Source organism: Rousettus aegyptiacus, unplaced genomic scaffold, assembly GCF_014176215.1.
Source record: "Rousettus aegyptiacus isolate mRouAeg1 unplaced genomic scaffold, mRouAeg1.p scaffold_m13_p_3, whole genome shotgun sequence".
NCBI lineage: Eukaryota > Metazoa > Chordata > Mammalia > Chiroptera > Pteropodidae > Rousettus > Rousettus aegyptiacus.
The window spans coordinates 42,382,629-42,402,333 of NW_023416306.1; the positions used below are offsets into that span (position 1 = coordinate 42,382,629).

A 19,705-nucleotide genomic window follows, 5' to 3' on the forward strand; every position below is an offset into this window, starting at 1 on the left:
TCACTAATTCAGTTTTTTAAAAATTAATTTGGAAGAGGTATGAATGCAATGTAGATTGGCAGAAATATTTGTACCATGTTGATGCTACTTTTATATTAGTAATGATAAAATGTCTCCTGATAAATCCATTCTGCTTCAATGTACCACCCCAGCTTCCCTCTGATTCCCTACTAGGGCATTTCTCCTTTTTAAACAAGCACACAAGGAAGGTATTTTATATAATAGTGAAATAACTAAAAAACTTAAGGACTGCAATGACTAGTATTTCTGCCAACCTCAATTTGCCTGATATATTATGGGCCACATTATTATAATTTTTCCATAGAATGCATAAGACAGGTGTATGTGAAAGAAAGTAAAGAACAGTGACCAAAGCAAATAAGCATCAAGTGATGCAGCTGCAGATAGTCAGAAAATCAAATATCCAACTTAATTCTCTTAGAGATGAATAATTGCCACTTATGTGGTAAGAATACTGTCAGAGGAAAACAACTGATTTTTTTACAAAAGTGCAAAAGCAATTCAGTGGAGAAAAAATAGCCTGAACAACAAATGGTGAGCAACTGGATATCCATAAGCTAAAAACAGAACAAACAAAGAACCTCGACCTAAGTCTCACACTTTACACAAGAAATTATTTCAAAATAGCTTACAAAATTAAATGACAAATGAAAAACTGTAAAACTTTTAGGGAAGACAATAAGGAAAAACTTTTAGGATCTAAGGTTAGGTACAGAGTCTGTAGATGTGACACCAAAAGCACGGTCAATAAAAGGAAAAATGGAAAAATGAGACCTCATTAAAATTTAATATATTGGCTCTGAGGTAGATTTTATTAAGAGAATGAAAAAAGACAAGCTACAGAGAGAAAATATCACACACCACATATTTGACAAAGCACTAGTATCTAGAATAGGTAAAGAATTTTCAAAACTCAACAATATAAAATAAATAATGCCAAAATACAGAAAAAGTGACAATACCAAACGTGGGCAAAGTAGTGGAGAAACTAGATCACTCGTGTATTTATCATGAAAAGTAAAATGATATGGCCACTTTGGAAAACAGTTTGAGAGTTTCTTAGAAAATATGCAACTACCATTTTTTAAAAAGTGAGGAATTTTTATTGCCATTACCACTTTATTTTTATACTGATTTGCAAAATATAGCAGAATGTCCAATTGTTACAATGCTGATTCAATAAATTCATTATTATAGAGACAGTCTCAACAATCTGTACTAAGAATGTAAAATTCAAGGAGTCCATTTTCTAACTCTGTGAATACTTTAATTTACTATGTAATATTTATTTCATTAAATAATTATAATTTAGATTTCAAGCTCCCATCTTCTTACATCAAATTAAACCACTGCATTACACATAGAAAAAAAATCAGAATAGAAGAACCAAAGACACACCAATTGTCCTGCAAAATCATTTTATTTTTTGTTACATAAACATCTTTCTCAAGTAATGTTACTAGAACAACCTGTTTGTGGGGTTTTATAGTTGGGGTAAATAAATTTAAAAAAAAAAAAAACTTATCTCTATTATACAGAGTTATGATATAAAAATGATTTATGAGCCATAGTTTTCAGAAAGCAGTTACCTAACTAGTTCTGCTGAACAAACTTTTCTATTTAAGTCTGTAAAATGGAATGAAAAGATATGATTAAAAAATCTTCTGATCAAAAAGCTTGAGATCATTAAAGGGATATTTACTGTCCTCCGCAGAGTGCCACTAGGATTTTTTCATAATCTCCTTTGGTTTCATCCTGTTGATTAAAAAATAGAGTATACTTAATGCTACCTGAAACTATAATCAATATAAGGCATTGTAATTCTTTAGAATAATTATTGTATTAGTAGACTTAAGAGTTGTGGAACATACATCACAATACGTCAATTATCAAGAATCTTTAATAAGAATATTATATATTTAATTAAATAATATAATTCGTATAGCAGATAAGTGATATTTGTTAATTGATGATAATATAAAATGAATAGCTTTGACTTGTCTTTATTTTTTAATAATTGTATAATAAGACCACCTGAACATGAATTTCATAGATTTTACATATTACAAATTAAGAAAAAACTTAGAATAAGGTTCTAATACTCTGATCAATATTCATTGCAAAATAAATCATTCTATCTCCCTACTATAATATTTTGGTTGCCAAATTTATGTATTGGAAACTAAATATTTCCATGACTGCTAAAAAATGTGTGTATATTTTCAGTACTGAACTCACTAGTATATTTTACCAGTGAAATTTAAATTTACTTATGAATTATGTATCCTAACAAATTAATCTTACACATGAAATTTGTGAGTACAATAAAAATCACCCTTTCTCTTTGAAGGAGTTGCAAAAATAATTATTTATGGGGGTAGCATAATGAATATCACAACATACCAGAATGGCTTGGCAGAGAGAGATACCATACAACTTCTGATAGCATGCTTTGATATCATTCATGTCGATTTCAGAACGGGAAACCATAATTCTGATCAATGCCTTATGACGCGTTCCAGCACCCTGTCCAAAACAAATGATGGTTAAGTGTCTCTCATATTCCGAGCATACTCTTAAAAAAAGCAGGAAAAAGGTTTGAATATGAAGCTCTTTTGTTCACCCATATAGTTTCTATGGAGAAACTATCTCTACATTAAAGTACAAACACACACAAGTATACTTTACATAAGTGGTAATAAAATGGCAGGCCTCTAACTGCTAATTATATTAAGAGCTTTTACAACCTCTTAATTGGTCTTCTACCATTCAGTCTTTCTTTTTGTCTAAACTATTCAATAATTACAAATAAAGTGAACTGTATAAATTACAAATCTGATCATCTAATTCATCTATCAAGAGTCCTTCAGTGGCCTACTGTTTCTTCTAAGAAGAAAATCACTCATTTTATCCGGGCTTACAATGCCCTGTCTAATTCTACCTCTTCTTCCACTGTGCGCCATCACTCTAATTCTATTTATTATCCTGAAAGGGTAATGCTACCTCCTCCTGGACCAGCCTATATTTATCCCTCTATCTCTTTCCCTCCTGTTCTCATCTGGCTAATTCTTCTTCACTATCAAGTCTTAGTTTAGCTGACACTGAGGCTGTATTGATTTCCAAAGTCTGGGGTACAGTTTCCTCTTCTACTAGGCATCCATCATCCCCACTGAATTATCCCACTAGACCAGGCATAAGTAACTCACAAATTATCAACAAGCTCACTTTACCATCTTATCTATAAACAAATGCAACAAATCTAACAATTTCATTCTAATAAGGAAGTGTATTGCCTCTTGCATTGGATGGAACAGTGATTCTTTTTAACAGGAAGATATTAAAGTGTGACTTTCAAACAATATAAGGTTTTATGGTCTCTCCACCAACAATACTTTCTCCCTAAGCTAATTATATAAGTAGAATCTTACCTTCATGGCCTGATGAAGCTTCTCAGCAAAGAACATTGGTTTGTTAGTGGCACACTTCACTGCAAGAGAGGCACACTTTAGTTGACATATTTACCACAAAAGATGAAAGATTCATATGATAGAAACAGGAGACACAGTATTTTGCAAGCAAGATTCTATTCTTCACTCCCGTTTCTCGTCCCCTTTCCCAGTATGGGATATTTGGTTCATAAGAAGCTATTCTCTAGATGGTGATTTTGTATATCCTTTCCCCTGATACTGTCACCTACTTTCTATTATCTTTCATCCAAAGAATAGCAGCTTCTATAGTTTATATTATTCTGAGTATACTCTTCTTGGAAATAGGGAAAGCAGTAGGTGTAAAAGGCCATATTAACATATAGTACATACTTTTTTTATGTTGTAACAAGAATTTAAAAAAAAAAAAAAGTGGACTAGGACAGGCTTTTAAAGGCAGCTGCCAAATAAAGCACTAACAGATGTGTGAATGAGTAAGATTTTCTGGCTCGCTACTCAAAGTGTGATTCAAGAAAAAAAAAATTGGCATCAACTGGGAACATGTTAGAAATGCAGAATCCCAGGCCGCACCCCAAACCTACTGAATCAGAATCTACATTTTAACAAGATTTCCAGGGGATTCATGTGCACATTAACATTTGAAATGCACTGCTTTAGAACACAGGTTCCCAGTCCTGACTGGTCATATGAATAACAAAAGAACCATTTCATGTCTTTTTCTCCTAAAGACTTTTTCCAGAAGCCACTAGAGAAATAGTAAATCAAACCCTCTGGATTCGCCCACTATTATTCAATTGGCAAGTGACAGACCAGGATTTGAACCTGTGTTTACTTAATGTCAAGTCCCATGTTCTTAATGACCATCTGACTTTCTCTGTCCAGACTGGTGAATCACTTGGCATAAGTGGGTGCTCAGTAAGTCTTTCCCACCTGCCTATCTTTTTGAAAAAAGGAATAATATCTCTTATTATTAAGAAAGCCATTATGTACCTTTAGCTAAATATTCATTGCCATTATCTTACATGTTGCCTGTATCTGAAACATAAACTATATCTGAGTTATTTTTTGTTCATATATATATATATATATAAATGTGTGTGTGTGTGTGTGTGTGTGTGTGTGTGTGTGTGTGTGTGTGTATTATAATTATGGGACATCATTGGCAATGCAATTTCCATCTAGAAAATGCTTCTCCTTCCAGAATACATACCGATAGTTGTGAAGCACTTCTCAACATCACCTTTCATCTCCAGATCCAGAACTTTGTTCATGTCATGCTGACTGTATTTGGTGTACTTCTGAAACACTGAATATTACATTTAAACTAAGAGATGTAGAAAGCAATCTATACTTTAGCAAAATCAGGGCAACTGACTCAAAGCATTCCTTGGGACGACTGATTTTTCAAAACTCATATTTTAAAGCCAATTACCCAACTGAATATATTTTGCATACTGCATCTTCTCCTAGATATATGACTCACATGGCTATTTCGGTGTTCTTGTATATTTTGGGGATATTTTTGCAAATGTTGACATTTATTAGAAATGGCATGTGATTGACAATCATAACACTGACTACATCTGAGCTAAGTGCCGTAGCAAATGAATCTTCCTTATATAAACATCTGTGTAGTAAATTTCTCTTAATTTTGACATTGGAAATCAGCGTGCTATTTATTATAAGATAGTGAACTTTAGGTAATTATCAAGACTTGCCCTGTGCCATGGCTTCTAGGAGGCTCAGAGCTGAATCTTGTGCTCAAAGGCAAGAACTCTTTTTGGTTTTTATTTCTGGAGCATCTACATACTCTTTTCTTCACTTAGCCCTGAGTTTTTTTTTTTCTTTACTGTAATTTCATTTGTTCTGTTGTATGTGTATATTTTGTCACATCTATTCCAAGTATTTTTGGGGAATAGAGTGAAAATAATGAAATAATGTTCTACATGCCAAAGTCACAAAGTGTGTTTCAAATACTATAAAATGATGACTATACAAAGTTGAACAAATGTACAAATATCGATAAGGGGTCAGGAACTCTCTACTGTATTCCTTTGGTATAGGAGTAATCCTGATTAAGGGTTTTCTCTTTCCTTTCTCTTATTTGTCTTCAAAACCAAAACTGCATCTTTTATAAATAAGTTTCAGAAATTATTTTTTCTTCTTACCTCTGCGAAGATGGGGGTAGCTTCTGGTGGTAAGAATGGTATTGAACACATTCACATCTGTCCCTTTTCTCCTTTCTCCTGCTTCATATAATGCCTATTAAGAAACACAAAAATAAACACTCGACTATCTGCTGACTTGATATCTGCACAAGAATGTTAGATCTCTTCAAAGATTTTCTAAGCAGCTGATTGGTATCCAATAAGATCAGAGCAGGCAAAACTAAGATTGCAAGTTTCTTAAAAATAGGGGCTTTATTTTATTTGTTAAATATCTTCCAAAGTATCTCTCGAGGTGCCTCACAAACACTACAGACTAACTGTATGTTTGCAGAAGAAATGTTTGTTGAATTAAATTGCTTTAAGATTATACTCCACATTAAGACAAGTCCAAAGGACTCTGTAAAAAGAAAAAAGTTGTTTATTCTTAATTGTTAAAAGTAATTATCAGCAAATGGTACTAATAAATGTATAATTCTACTATAACCTAAATCTTGAAATTTTAATTCAAATTTTGACTTTGCACCTTAATAACTCTATAATCTTAGATAAATAATTGAACCCTATTAAACTACACTTTCCCTTTTGTAAATGTAAGAGATAATTCCTGCCTTATTTTCACAGATTGCTCTGTTAACTTTGAAATGTTAATTACCATCATCTTCCTGGGTCACACTAACCCATTAAGCTGCCAGAAATATACATCTATGAGCCCTGATAGTCTTAAAATGGAAAGCAAATTCAGAAATGTTGCAAGCAAATAAGAATAATTTTTTTTTTATTATGGGCAATTATTCAAATACTAACTTTTGTTCTTTGGTATGCTTGCACAATTTCTATTAAAATTGTCACACTTCTAAAGGACATAAGAAGTTATTTTGGACTCTTCAAGCAACTGATCTGATATGTATGCATTTATTCAATAAAAACTTAATGAATGCCTATTATGTGCAAGATAATGTACTGCCACGGGAAGGGAGTAGGGCTGAAGAAGTAAGTTTTTATTCTTACAAACTCACTGTAATGAATTCATTTGGCATATGCAAATAATAGTCTTCATTTTTTAAAACATAAATTCCAGGCCCTTAAATAAGATGATTTTGCTAATGTTGCCAACGAGTTGGTATATAAATAACCAGCAACCTCACTGAAACTGTATGTAACAATATACTTGAAAATACATAAACATGTTACTATAATTGTTTTATAATTATATTATTACCATAATATTTTTACAATATAAACTTACATCTATAAACCATTCCAGTGTTCACTGTTAAAAGAATGTTAGATGATCTTATTCTTTCCACTTCACTTAATAGAAAATTATTTTTCCCTTTCTCATGCTTGGTAAAATAAAAAAAAAATAGAGTTTTCTCAGCATTACAATTTTTGAGAATAACAAATCAAAATCTCATTGTTCTCACTCAGTCTTCTCTGGCGTTATAAATAATGAGATCTATTGAAAACATGAAGATTACATTTTTTTTTCTTGGATTACTCAAATACAGAATGGTGTAATTCACAAATAGACGTCCTTAGCATGTTGGAGGACTTGCTTTCATGTGCAGGTCAAGTCGTAATTTTACCTAAGGTAGGACCTGTTTGAGGTAGGTAGGTGATTCTAGGAGTATTTGTTTATGAGCACGCACTTACCCTGGCATCTGAATCAGCCAAGTCCTCGTTTATGCCAATATCCTCAGATCGATCACCCTGAAAAAAAAATTCCATTCTCTCATAAAGTTGTTTTCTAGCATGTAATCACATGATTTACTTAATTCTAATAAAATCTAATAAACAACATTCTTTGAGAAGAGAGTCAATTGTTCATTTCTAAAGAGAAATGAAATCTAAACTTTTACTCCTCATAAAAGAGGCATTTCCTGAACCATCAGAGTTATACCTTAGCAAGAGAAAGCAAAGCCTTCTGATAATCTCCAGATGTGTCTGAGGTGATGTCTTTAGCCAGATCTCTCTTCAATTCTGAAAAACAAGAAAAGTATATTTTGCAGTAAATTAAATAATCGTGATAATAATATCTAATATCTCTATCTTGGCTTGCAATGTGCAATGCTCAATAGTCAATGACTTATGGAATTCATTAAAAAATATTATCTTTTTAAAATAAAAATAGAGATAGCGGAGCAGATAAAATTTTGGATCATCAAATTTACTTCCTATAAGGCAATGAAAGAAATTTAGATAATACTATAAATGAAAACTTAACAGTCATAGAGCTTTTGCTAATATGAATAAATTGAATAGGTATTAATTCTGAAATTAATATACCAGAATTTAAGCAAGATGATGAATAGAATAGTTATTTAAAAGAATAAACCAAAGGAACTTGCTCAAACACAGATTATTTATTTACTTTAAAAATTATAAAAATATATAATATAGTTTAATTGTATAGGTATATATGGAGGTATACATATAGATTTAAACATTTTATTTGTGTAAACACCCTTACTTAACTATGCAAAATAATGCCATCTTAGAAAAAAAATTAACTGAATTTATATTAGCTAGAAAACGGGTCAATTTTACAAGCTATCTTTGGACTATATCTTGTATATAATGGAGAAATATGGATATTTACCTTCATAAATGATGTTTCATTGAACAACAACAAAAACAAAACTAAAAATAATGCCCCTCTTGATTATTATCACTGATAAAAGTTCTAAGATAAATAATGGTAATGAGATAAAAGTTGCAGAAAATGAGATTAAAAGCTTCCTTGTTCTGATTATTTTGTTAAATTGCTCTGAAAACAATATACAAGGGCTATTGTATTCTCCGTGATTGGGATGAAATTCAAGCAAAAAGATACTGTATGCTGCCACATATTGACTTGGGAAACTAGAAAAGGAAAATAGTGAAAGACAGCCCTGCCCAGAACCCAGGTGCAGCTACCCTTATGCAATAGCATTTAAGTGAGGCGTTTCACTGAATGGATAAGATGAGCCATGGCTGGTCTCTCATCCCTACAGATCCAACTAGAGACAAAGAGTAAGTGAATCCTTTACATTGATAATGGTACAGTTAGTTTTCATCACAAGATTATAAAAACCTAGCTCTTTACCTTTTCAAAGACAAACAGAAAATATTTTCTTTGGAGATTTTAATTCTTTTTGTTATATTTTCAAAATAAACAACAACAGGATATTTTAATGAAATGAACCTCAGAATAATAGAAAAAGTTTTTAAAAATTCTTTGAATTCAATGCTTTGAATTGAGTTTTCCATTACAATTATATGTGGCCATTTGTCTTAGAGGGACATTTTTGATTAAAGTGCAAAGTTGATGAGGCCTGGGACACTATCTCCCTTATCAGAACCCCAGCAACTTGAATGTTGTCCAGTAACAATATGTGCATGCAGTAGACATATACCAAACAATGAAGAAATATTTTAGTATGCAGAGTTTCCAAAGCCCACATAATTGCCATCCACATTCAATTAAAAGAAAAGTATATGGGATTTCCTTTCCAACTAAGGCATTTGGACTGTTGGACATTAAAACTTACCATCTCTATAGACTCTGTTAATTTCTCTGATTTCTCTGTTAGTTCTTGATGCCAAAATTTCATCCAGAGTCTCTTCATCAGTTCCAAGGCCCTAAATTGAAAGAGAAAAAAAGAAGAAATGTAAGAAAATCTTCATAAGACTGTTAGCTAATTTTTGTGTCCCAAAATTTGTTTGGATCTGGCATTTAGTACATTTCTCACAATATTTAATAATTACAATAAGCTACTAGATTGCTCTAAAAACAAAATTGGGTTTAAAGCCAATATTTTGGGCAAAGATATAAAGAGAGATTTATGATTCATACAGTGACATCATGAGAAAGGTGGAAATAACACAGCTGTTAACACCAACATTAATTAATGACTCATTAATTAATTATATTTCCAGTAATTGACAGGCCCTGTACTAGACGTTGAGAATACAATAGGAGCCCTAGTGGACTTGACTTATACATTCTTTTCAGGTGAGGAGTTCTGCTTAAATCAGGTGATTTACCTTCATGGCAGCACGCAGTTCATCAGCATCAAACTGGGCTGGAGTTTTTAATAGAGCCAAAGCAACTTCTTCAAGGTGACCTGTCAGGGCTTTCTTCAGAACTTCATCCAAGGGCTATAGCAAAGAGATTAACATCAGGGCTTCTGATAAGTAACATGCTAGATTATATAGCCTTGTAAGGTTACCTGATTCTTAAACCTAACCATCTTCGGAGCTCCTTCCCTTCTCATACAAAAGGGTATCAGATATTTAGAACATTATCTTAATCTTTTAGAATAATTAGAATGAAATTTTACTAAATTCATTGATAACTTCTTTAAAAACAGGATTCTCAATCTTTTTTTTTTTTAATGGGGAAGAAACACAGAGTTCAAAACAGCATTGCATAGTAACAGAAATAGTTGTAAGAATACTTAAAAAATATATAATGTATTAATGATGTTTCCAAATCTTGAGGTTCTCACTGCTCAAATAAGTACTATCATCAGATATTAACACTATATAGTTTTTTAACTGCATTTAAAAAAAAAATACTACCCATATTTTATACAAAAAATATAAAGCTTACTTTTAAAGTAGTGTGGATGAAAAAGGGGCCATAAGTAGAGAGGAGGCCTGCATGGCAGTCTCTACAAACTCAGAGACTGAAAGTCTGATCATAAAATTCCTAACTAAAAGCAGGTCATGGTGGGTAGTCATGTCCTAGGCCCATAGCTTCCTTGACAGAGGTCCATCTTTTAAGTGAGCATATCTGTTGTCTTTTGGCATCTAAGATAATATATCTTTGAAACATCAGTGTAATCTCCTTTTCCAGACCTCACAGGGCACACCCATAGCACCAGAGCATGAGATCACAGAACCCTTCATTGATATCTTGAATACCATCTCTATGTGCTGTAAATGTTAATTATGAACTATCCAGTACCTATTAATGTCAAAGTATGTTTCTCTCTGTTTTACTTTTTATCCAATCCCAGAGATCTCCTTGCTTTGCTTCCTCCCACCGCCTTAACCTACCACCGATGGATTTCATGAAACCCCCCACTTTCGTCTCCTCCTTTGATTCTCATCTACAGAATAAGCTGCAAAAATACCATTCTCCAGAGCATTTTTTCAATCTCTTGAGATTTTGCTTCCTGTCAGTTATCATCAGTTTGGCTCAAATAAACTCATAATATTCTCTACAAAGTTGAATTTTTTTTATGTGGGGGGTAGAATTATATATAAATTTTACATTTTGGTATTAAACAGCTCAAATTTCAGTAGGAGACACATTTCAATCAGAACATATTTCTCATTACCAATAGTAATCTTGATGTTTGTTGTGTTCAAATTAAAGGCTTGTCTCCAACACAGAACACATCTACAAAGAACTCAAACCAAGACGACCTAGATATTAAACCGGTAAATTTGCTATAATTGATTTGACTTCAATCAAGTGGAAAAATACTGCAATCCCAGTCTTAGTTGTACTGGGAAAACAGTGTTAGAGACTGAAAGAACTAGGTGACCATGATTCAGTATCCATGTTTAACACAAATATAACTGAAATTAAATATCTAAATTTACCACTCCTACTCACCTTTCCTTTTTCCTGGAGATATGCTGCTTTGATCTGTTGACGCTGTGCATTGTTTCTCTTAGTTAGAATGTCAATGATGGTTGCTTCATCCACACCTGGAAACAAAAGGATACTTGGCTTTTAAGATCAATTTTATTCCTCATTGATAATTGACATTAAATGATTCATTATCAAGATTCTACACATAAGTTCTTAACACACTAAGAAGTATGAATTCTATAGATGCGGCACTACATATAAAAGGGAAACACTTCAGATGACATTCTACTCATTTGGATGAGTAAAAAAAGGAAATTGTCCCTGACCCTCAGTGTTGCAGTGTTTGATCTTCATCTAAACCCTAAATGTGAGCAGAGATCTTGGTTTCAACATTGAGTTTCTACTAAAACTAGGATGGTAAGGATATTTGTTGTAGCAGGTGAGATTCTACTGATTTAACCAGAAAAAAAATTTTAAGTGATAATAAAAGAAATCTATCTTTGTTTGATAAATAAATCTTTTTATCTTCAAAATGAAACAGACTTTTTCTACTGCACGTGCCTGTTTTCCAATAGCCATTCAAATGACCACTCCGAAATGTCCAGGGGGACACTGTTTGGGGGAGATATGATTACCTTTAACCGTGATTGCATTATGCAAGGCAGCGACATCTGAGGATGGATTGAAGCTAGGATAGGGGCTCACTGCTGACCCGGGACCACCTTTGGATGCTTTCACAGTTTTCTGTGGATGAGAGAGAAGAAATTATTTATGTCCATTTATTCATATCAGTTTTTATTTTAATATTTATTAAGTTATTTTGTTGTCACTTGACTTACAACATATTCCTGCTCTTCATTTTCAATAAACCAGGCCTGCTTGAGGAATTCTGATACCATCGACATTTTTGAAGAAGTTTCTGGAAAGAAAACAGATGCTTTTACAAACCACAAACCCACTGCATATAGACACCGCTCCATTCCCCACATACATAAGGCACACAGTGGCCTTGTCCTTACATTCCAGGATTACTCTTAGAAGCATAATAAAATGCTAGATGCAAGTTTTTTAAAAGAAGAGTCTTACCCTTGTACAGAAACCCATAGCCTTCACTCAGAAACTTGGCTCTTTCTTGGCATACTTAGTCCTAAGTTAGGTATGTGAGGACTATTACAAACAAGCATGTAGGCTGAAGAGAGAAGCTGGTGATTCACTTCATTGCTCTAAATTTACAGACAGCTCACTATACGTCAACCATTAAAGCTGCAAAAACATCAACACATCATCTTTTGCTTCAATAAACTTAAAGCTAATGTGTGCTTTCCACAGGAAAACACAAAAGCTGAGGAAACTGTTTAGAGGAGGTGCTGGCTGATCTGAGCCTTCCTTGAAATGAGCTGAGATTCACCTGGCTGAAAAGTTAAAGAGAACAAAACAGAAAGAAACTTGTCATATTTGGGAAGTTGAAAGAGGTTTACTGGAATTAAGAATGTTGACGGAAGTTCCAACAGAGTTTCAATGTATCCCTAAAGCTTTGGGAGAACATTAATGGACTTTCAAAAAGAAAGCGGCATGATTCCATTTATATTTCAGAAAGATTACTCATTCTGTATCATAGAAAATGGCTACGATATGGGCAAGATGGAAGATTAGAGACCATTTAGTAGGCCATTAGAGAGACTGTAGGATTCCTGAGGGCTTGAACAAAAAGTAATGGCTACAGAAAGAGCACAATGTTTACATTTATAAAGTATTTTGACAATCTGCAGGAATGGCTTTAGACCTAAAATTCTATCCATAAAAAGATATCCAGGTGCTATTTCTCTCAAATAATTCAGTATCTTTTCCCATTCCTTAATATAAAATTATTTCAGCACTTGCAGTGCTCCTATTTCTTCCTATTTGAGCTATCTTAAATACTAGTCCTACATATTTTTTTCCCACCGAACACAAAGAACCCAGAAAAGGATTATTTCAAACCAGGTTCTTTGTTCTAACAGGAAGCATTAGGGTAAAATTGTAACATGAGTGCCATCTTTCAGTAAACTATTTTGAAGGAAATTTCTTGAATTGTTATCATGGTTCAATAATGCTTTTATTTATTCAACTACGTATATTTTTAAAACCTGAAGTATTTTAAAAGCTAATATATTCTCTGTTTTATCCACAAAGAAGCCACCAATGATCTTTTTTGTCTGGGAATGTGTTTTTGGTAGCCCACACTTAAGGTCCACACTGATACTCATCATACATGTCGTGTATCCTTTTCAAGACAACTCTCATGGATGCATGTAAGAGATAGCAGAACAATCTAGGCAGTTTTAAATTCTTGAAGCTAAATGACTCAAGAGGAGCAAACCTATAACCTGATTTCTTAACAGCATGTTCAGACAAAGTATTCCAATCCATACCTGCTGAAAAATAATTATAGTTCCAAGGAATGAGATTAAATACATAAGGGAAATAATATCTAAAGCAGAAATTACTTTCACTTAAGTATCATGGGGATTGTTCAAATTACTATCCTGTCATCTGTGAGAAGAACCAATATACTGTGCACTTAGTTAATCTCTTCTCCCAAGCAATTGATAAGTTTGAAGTTGTTTCCTAAGGTAAAGTCATGATGTACAATTTTGCACAAGGTGTCAGCTCCCATAATCTGGTGAAACTGCTGTTGGCATGTGGAGTTTCATTTTCTTATTGCTTATTTGGCACATCTACAACATCTAGTAATTTCCGGCAACATTTTAGATATTTGAAATTTATATTTTTGTTACCTCGCCCATGCCCTCATAAAGTAGAATCCTAAAAATGAGTGATATGATCAGTCACTTAGCTAAGTACTTTTCCACAGTTGTAAAAAAGTATTTCCACTCTTTTCAATTAGAAAATAAAAACTTCCAAAGAGATTCAAAATATAATTTTTAGAATGAGTCCCTCAACTTCAAAATAAATTTTATTAAAACTTTCCTATACTTTACTCATTTTTTTGCTTCTAAAAAATGCTTTCATAATGCATCACTTTCTTTAAAATAAACTTGAGATAGCCTAAGAAAATATTTTATGAATCACATAACACAAAATAAAAAAAATAAATAATAAAGGGGCTGAATAATTTATTTGACTCCATTGTGTCTGTAGAGGAGAAAGTTTGGTAACATATCTTGGGTTCCTAGATTTTAGTCTGAAATAATTTGGATGGCCTGAAAACATAGTCTGGAAAAGAATAACAGCCTAAATAGAATTTATCGCGGGAAAGCAATTAGAAGAAAATGGAATCTCAACTCAGCCAAATTAGATTCCCCGTGTCTTAGCAAAACATAAAGACACAAGAATTTTGGCAGTGTGTCAGAAAGCACTCTAAAGGAATTTTAGGAATTGTCATGTGCTTCTAGTTAAGTGCTGAAAGTCAACTGCATGTTTTAACAGAAATTCTTAACAGTTAAGACATACCTTATAAATTCACGGCAAAAATATTTTTGCCAAAAATTATTGCTAAACCATTCTCTCTGTTCAATATCTACCCTCTGCATGAAAATCAACATTTTATACTTGATAAAACCCATTCAGTTATTTGAAGGTAATGCATGCTTAACTGTAAATAAATAAGGCATGCAAAAGTGTTTTATAGACTGCTACATGTTATGAAAATGCCAGATATTATTACTATTCAGAGAATGACCTGGTCTAGAAAATAGACTTGTACAGTCAAAAAATCACTTAAATAACACGAGTTCATGAAAGGTTTTGTTTTTTTCTCTTTCTTTTTAGTTGCGATGTTTAGAGTTTGTACTAGGTATTTAAGAGTTATTTTATTAATTGACCTTGGCTCAATACATATTTAATCTGGTTACCAATGAGCTCTGAAACCAAGTTTGCCTTAGTTCTTAAAATCATCTAATTTGAAGAAGTCAGCCATTTATACATAGGCTGGCCTATACGGAAATTAGCAATAATCCAGAGTTCTGGTTAATGATCTATTTGTGAATGTGTACTGCCCACCAATCTTGTTTATCTGTGAATAAATGTATAGCTTTCTAGAGATTAGCATTTTTTGTATATTTATGTGTCTTAAGAGAGCTCTCTTCATTTCACTTAGCAAAGAATTAAAGAAACTAAGTATGCATAAAATATATGCCTAAGATATTAGACAGAAAGGAATTCATGCTTACTAAATGTAAAAAAAAAGAGGTCTTCCGCAAATGGTACATTAGTAATTTTACCAGCTCAACAGTTTGAGAACACTAGGCTTTTGTATCAAAGTTAATGTACTGATTTTTTTAAAACTGCTTTATTTCCATCAGCCTCATGAAAAGTGACTTTCAGAGTTTGTGACAGAGGAAGCCGAGTTTTGTGGTTTGTCATGCCCTCCTGGTGACGAGGTAGATGACTAGAGTTCTACACTGAGAGCAGCAGTGATTAATCTTTGTGTAAGACAGTGTCATTATTCCCATTTTCTACCCAAGAAAAGTGTAATTTTCTGGCATTTTTCTAGGTAATAGTGGCAAGCATCAAGGCATACATAATACCTTTTAATTCCAAAGTATGGTATAATCTTTTAAACTAGTGTGCAAAAGGACAGCAACAAGATCAGTGTTATTTCTAATAGTGCATACTTGAGAATCAAATTCACTAACAGTTAACCTATGGAGACTGTGGCACATTTCACCTCAGACTTAGGGAGTTTCTATTTCAGTCCTTTGGCTTTGTGCTCAGTTTTTTTTCCCTCGAATATATATTTCACAAGTCCTTTCCACACCTACCCATGTGAGAGAAGACAATTAGACTGTACAATGGCAAGACTTGTGAAGAATAACGATATGAAAAGTAGCCTTATAAATGTTTTGCTTCTAGACCTTTGGATAGGGTGTTCCCTTTGCCTTAAATGCTGTTTTCTCTTCCACGCCTACTTCTTTTTAACTGCTGCTTCTAAGTGAGGACTCAGCATAGACCTCATCGCACTCTCCAGAAAACCTTCATTGGTTTAACACTGGGTTAGGTGACCGGTACTTTCCCAAAATATCCTGCCTTTACCCTTACACTAGCCCCTACCATTCTGTATTATTACTTTGTAGTTACATATCTATAGTTACAGCAGCATTCCACAAGGCCAACACTAATCCACCATTCATTATGAACCTCCAATCCCTGGCAAAATGCCTGGTTTTTAGTATGTTAATAAGTTTTATTGAATTAATAAATAATGTATGAGTGCTAATTATTTAGGAAATATATCTATGCTAATTAAACAAATATTTTCTGCCCATAACTATAGGATATAAAAATAAGAATTGAGCGGTTTTGATAGTCTTTAACTGACTTTACGGCCTCAGGAAAACATTTAACTTCTCTAAGGGTCTTATTTGTGAGAATAAGAGTGTTGGAATAAATAGTATCTAAACTGCATGATAGCTCTGAAATGCCAAACTTAAATTTCACCTCAAGTGGATGGAAGTGGAGAAAAGTAGTATAATAAAGGAGAATATTAAATTGTATCTGTTCTATCTTTCTGATAAAAGTCTATCCCATTTTATAGAAATAGGAACTCATTTACTCCAAAACCACATTTGGCTTATTACTAAAAAAATAATAGGTTCACTGCTTTAGCTCTGATTCCTAAAATAAGTCATAAATTCATGAGTCTAGAGAGGATTAAGGACAACCAGCTCAGCAAGATAGCATCATATACAGAAATCAACTTTTGCAGGTCTTTTGATTGAAAAGTATTTAATAACCATGAGACTCTAGCTGGTTCCTTAGTGTTATAATCAATTATTTTGACAACATCAGTCAAATGTTGGATATCTGCCAAATGTGGTCGAGCATGGGGCTAGGGTGGTAACATAACTTCTAGAGAAGAGGCCATGTCAGAATTATGAAACCAACGTTTCACCACATGTGAATCATTTTTCAATGTGCCTTTTATTCCAGCTACTAAAATACATTCCTGCAGTTAGAGAAGGATATTACTTTTTCAAAGTCCATACATAATTTTAGACATAAACGGGACAAGAAAAACACACTTTTCTTAACTAGTTAACATTAAAAAGTAGATATCAAGGCATTTAACTTAACATTCAAAACGGGCTAAGAGAAAAATTCTTTAAGGAACGTTTGTAATGAATAAACTAGATATATGGTTATGATTCAAAATCTTTTACTTCCGCAAATGTACCCAGCACCAATAAACACTCTGGATTGGCTTTGTGCTTTTCTAAAAATTTTTATGGCCATTAGCTCATTCAACAATCAAGATGCTACTAAGTAGAATAGCTTTTAGGTGACTCAAGTGGCATTCCCTAGGGATAACTTATCTGACATCACCCAGAAAATGTTTCCTTTCCCCTTAGGTTTTCCAATCAGCACTTGAAAAGCCTGTCTGTGGCACAGAGACTACAGGAATAAAAATGTGGCCACACCCTCTTTAAATGAAATGATTAATAAGCGGATCCTCTTATTTATTTACACTGTATGAGTAAAAATAACATTAATTTCAAAATGTTAATTACAAAGGGCATGATACCACTATGAGGCCTGAATCTAGTTTTCCTTACAAAAGAAGAAAATAATGTAAATCCTGCTATTTCAAAACAGTTCCCTCAAAGCCACTTTGGCCTGGCTCACCACAAGCACCAGCCTCTATCATAATTTCCATGTTGGGCACACACAGCTCTTAGAAACTCATAACTTGGAGGAGGAAAACATTCTTTCCTTCTTTTCCATGGTAACTCACTAACAGCATAATAAGCCAATATTAAGCAGAATTTCCATATTCTTTAAATTGTATTTCTTAACTAGGTAAAACAAAACATTACAATTTGTGATCCCCAAAATATAAATATCTAAAGTAATTTTACAGAAAGATTTATCAAAACATATTAAATGCAATAAGTCCTAAATTCTACAGAAGCAGTAACATGTAACATCGTGATGGGAAAGTTTTCAAAACAACCAAAACTAACTAAAATGAAAACTAATACTTACCTTTTTTCAACCTTCTTTTCAGGAGCTAAAAAGAGATTCTTCTCCAACTGTTTCACACTGGAAGTGAATCCTTGGGCTTCAGATTTTATAGAATTTGAAAGGAGACCACACCCAGCAACCAGATGTTAGTAATTGGCTGCCTTTTGTTTGAAATACGAGGCTCAGCCTTGCCCAAAACAAAGTGAAACAAGTCTTGCAAAACTACACACTAAACCAACTCATAGCTGACAGCACAAAGGAAAAGAACCGGAAGGAAAGATTTTTCTTCCTCCTCTTTAGTTTGCGGTTTTTTCCAGAGGGTATTGAATGCAATAGATTTTCAAATATGTAGTACTATGTGTTCCAATCCTGATACCAATGATTGGCACTTTTTTTTTAGTTTAATAGGTTTGAAATGAAAAATGTTTAAACTTAAAAACGAAACAAAATTTTTTTTTCTAAATTGATTTGATTCCCAGCTTCATTACTTACTACTCTGTGACCTTATGGACATGCTTAATTTTCCTGAACCTGTTTCTACTTTTGTAAAATGGAGATAATACTATTTAATCTTCCTACCTACTAAAATTCTTGTGACAATTTAGAAATAATGTATATTTGTAAATTCCAATGTTATACAGCATTGAATAATTTTCTATTTTCATTTCACTAGCATTTTTCCTGCCTTCAAAATAAAAGACTTTTTCTGCTTGCATATATGAAAAAAAGTCTAGCTTGTCTCAAATTTTTAATGCTAAAAATATGAGCATTATGATATCCAAAATAAGTATCAGGGGAAGGCCTATTTATAGTAATTTGTTTGTATAGAAACAATCATATAAAAACTTTGATATAAATAGATCCTTGACATTCTAGAACACTTGAACAACAAATCAGAACTATAAATTAAAAGGATTAATGGAGTAGCAACTATTTGGAACAAGTACCATAATAAATTTCCCACCTGATACAAAGAAAGGAAATTTGTTCTGGTAGCCTCAATAGTGATTCATTTTTATTCTCCATGAACACTTACAAAATATTATATGATGTTTCTATTAAACTATGCACAAGTATAACTTCTCTCACAGCACTATGGTTCAGTCTACGCTACATTTTAGTGGTTTGCTCTTTATCTTCTTTTTCTCATAGATATCTCAAGTATTTATATATATGTCAGGTTTAGAAAAACCAGTGAAGATACTTTCCTAAGATTGTCGGTTTTATAACACTCTAAACTCTTAATGCTAATTTCAATGAAATCAACATATTCTAAGGTAGAATGATTTTCAATTTAAATATTAGAGAAAATGCCAATCTATATTTTTGACACCTACCATAAATATATGTTGATAATCAATTAGCTGCTAATTAATTGATTGACATTATTGCAAATCAGTCTTGACAGATGTAGACCAGTTTTCTAATACCATGTTTTATTTTGTCAGGTGAGAAGGGAAAAGATGATTACACAAAATTTGCTTTTCTTTTTGTATTTGTATTTCTGACTTTGGTAATGG

The 19,705-nt window shown here is 32.8% G+C and overlaps 1 protein-coding gene across 1 annotated transcript; it reads right to left on the reverse strand.

Annotated features, from left to right (window-relative positions):
• Positions 1–1,422: 1,422 nt before the first annotated feature.
• On the reverse strand, positions 1,423–18,372 carry ANXA1 (annexin A1). Its single transcript, XM_016146196.2, has 13 exons — positions 18,207–18,372; positions 12,062–12,141; positions 11,858–11,966; positions 11,244–11,338; positions 9,662–9,775; positions 9,166–9,256; positions 7,536–7,615; positions 7,289–7,345; positions 5,636–5,729; positions 4,678–4,773; positions 3,450–3,508; positions 2,425–2,547; positions 1,423–1,776 (listed from the first exon to the last, which is right to left on the reverse strand). The coding sequence occupies exons 2-13, from the start codon at positions 12,125–12,127 to the stop codon at positions 1,720–1,722; spliced, it is 1,041 nt and encodes a 346-aa protein (XP_016001682.1). The 5' UTR covers positions 12,128–12,141; positions 18,207–18,372; the 3' UTR covers positions 1,423–1,719.
• Between the last annotated feature and the right edge of the window lie 1,333 nt (positions 18,373–19,705).

Excerpts from the sequence above, each read along its gene's own strand:
- ANXA1 (XM_016146196.2), bottom strand. The coding sequence starts at position 12,127 with ATGTCGATGGTATCAGAATTCCTCAAGCAGGCCTGGTTTATTGAAAAT. Across the intron at positions 11,967-12,061 it reads ATGAAGAGCAGGAATATGTT|AAAACTGTGAAAGCATCCAA; the intron begins GTAAGTCAAGTG and ends TCTCATCCACAG. Across the intron at positions 3,509-4,677 it reads GAAGTGCTTCACAACTATCG|TGAAGTGTGCCACTAACAAA; the intron begins GTATGTATTCTG and ends CCTCTCTTGCAG.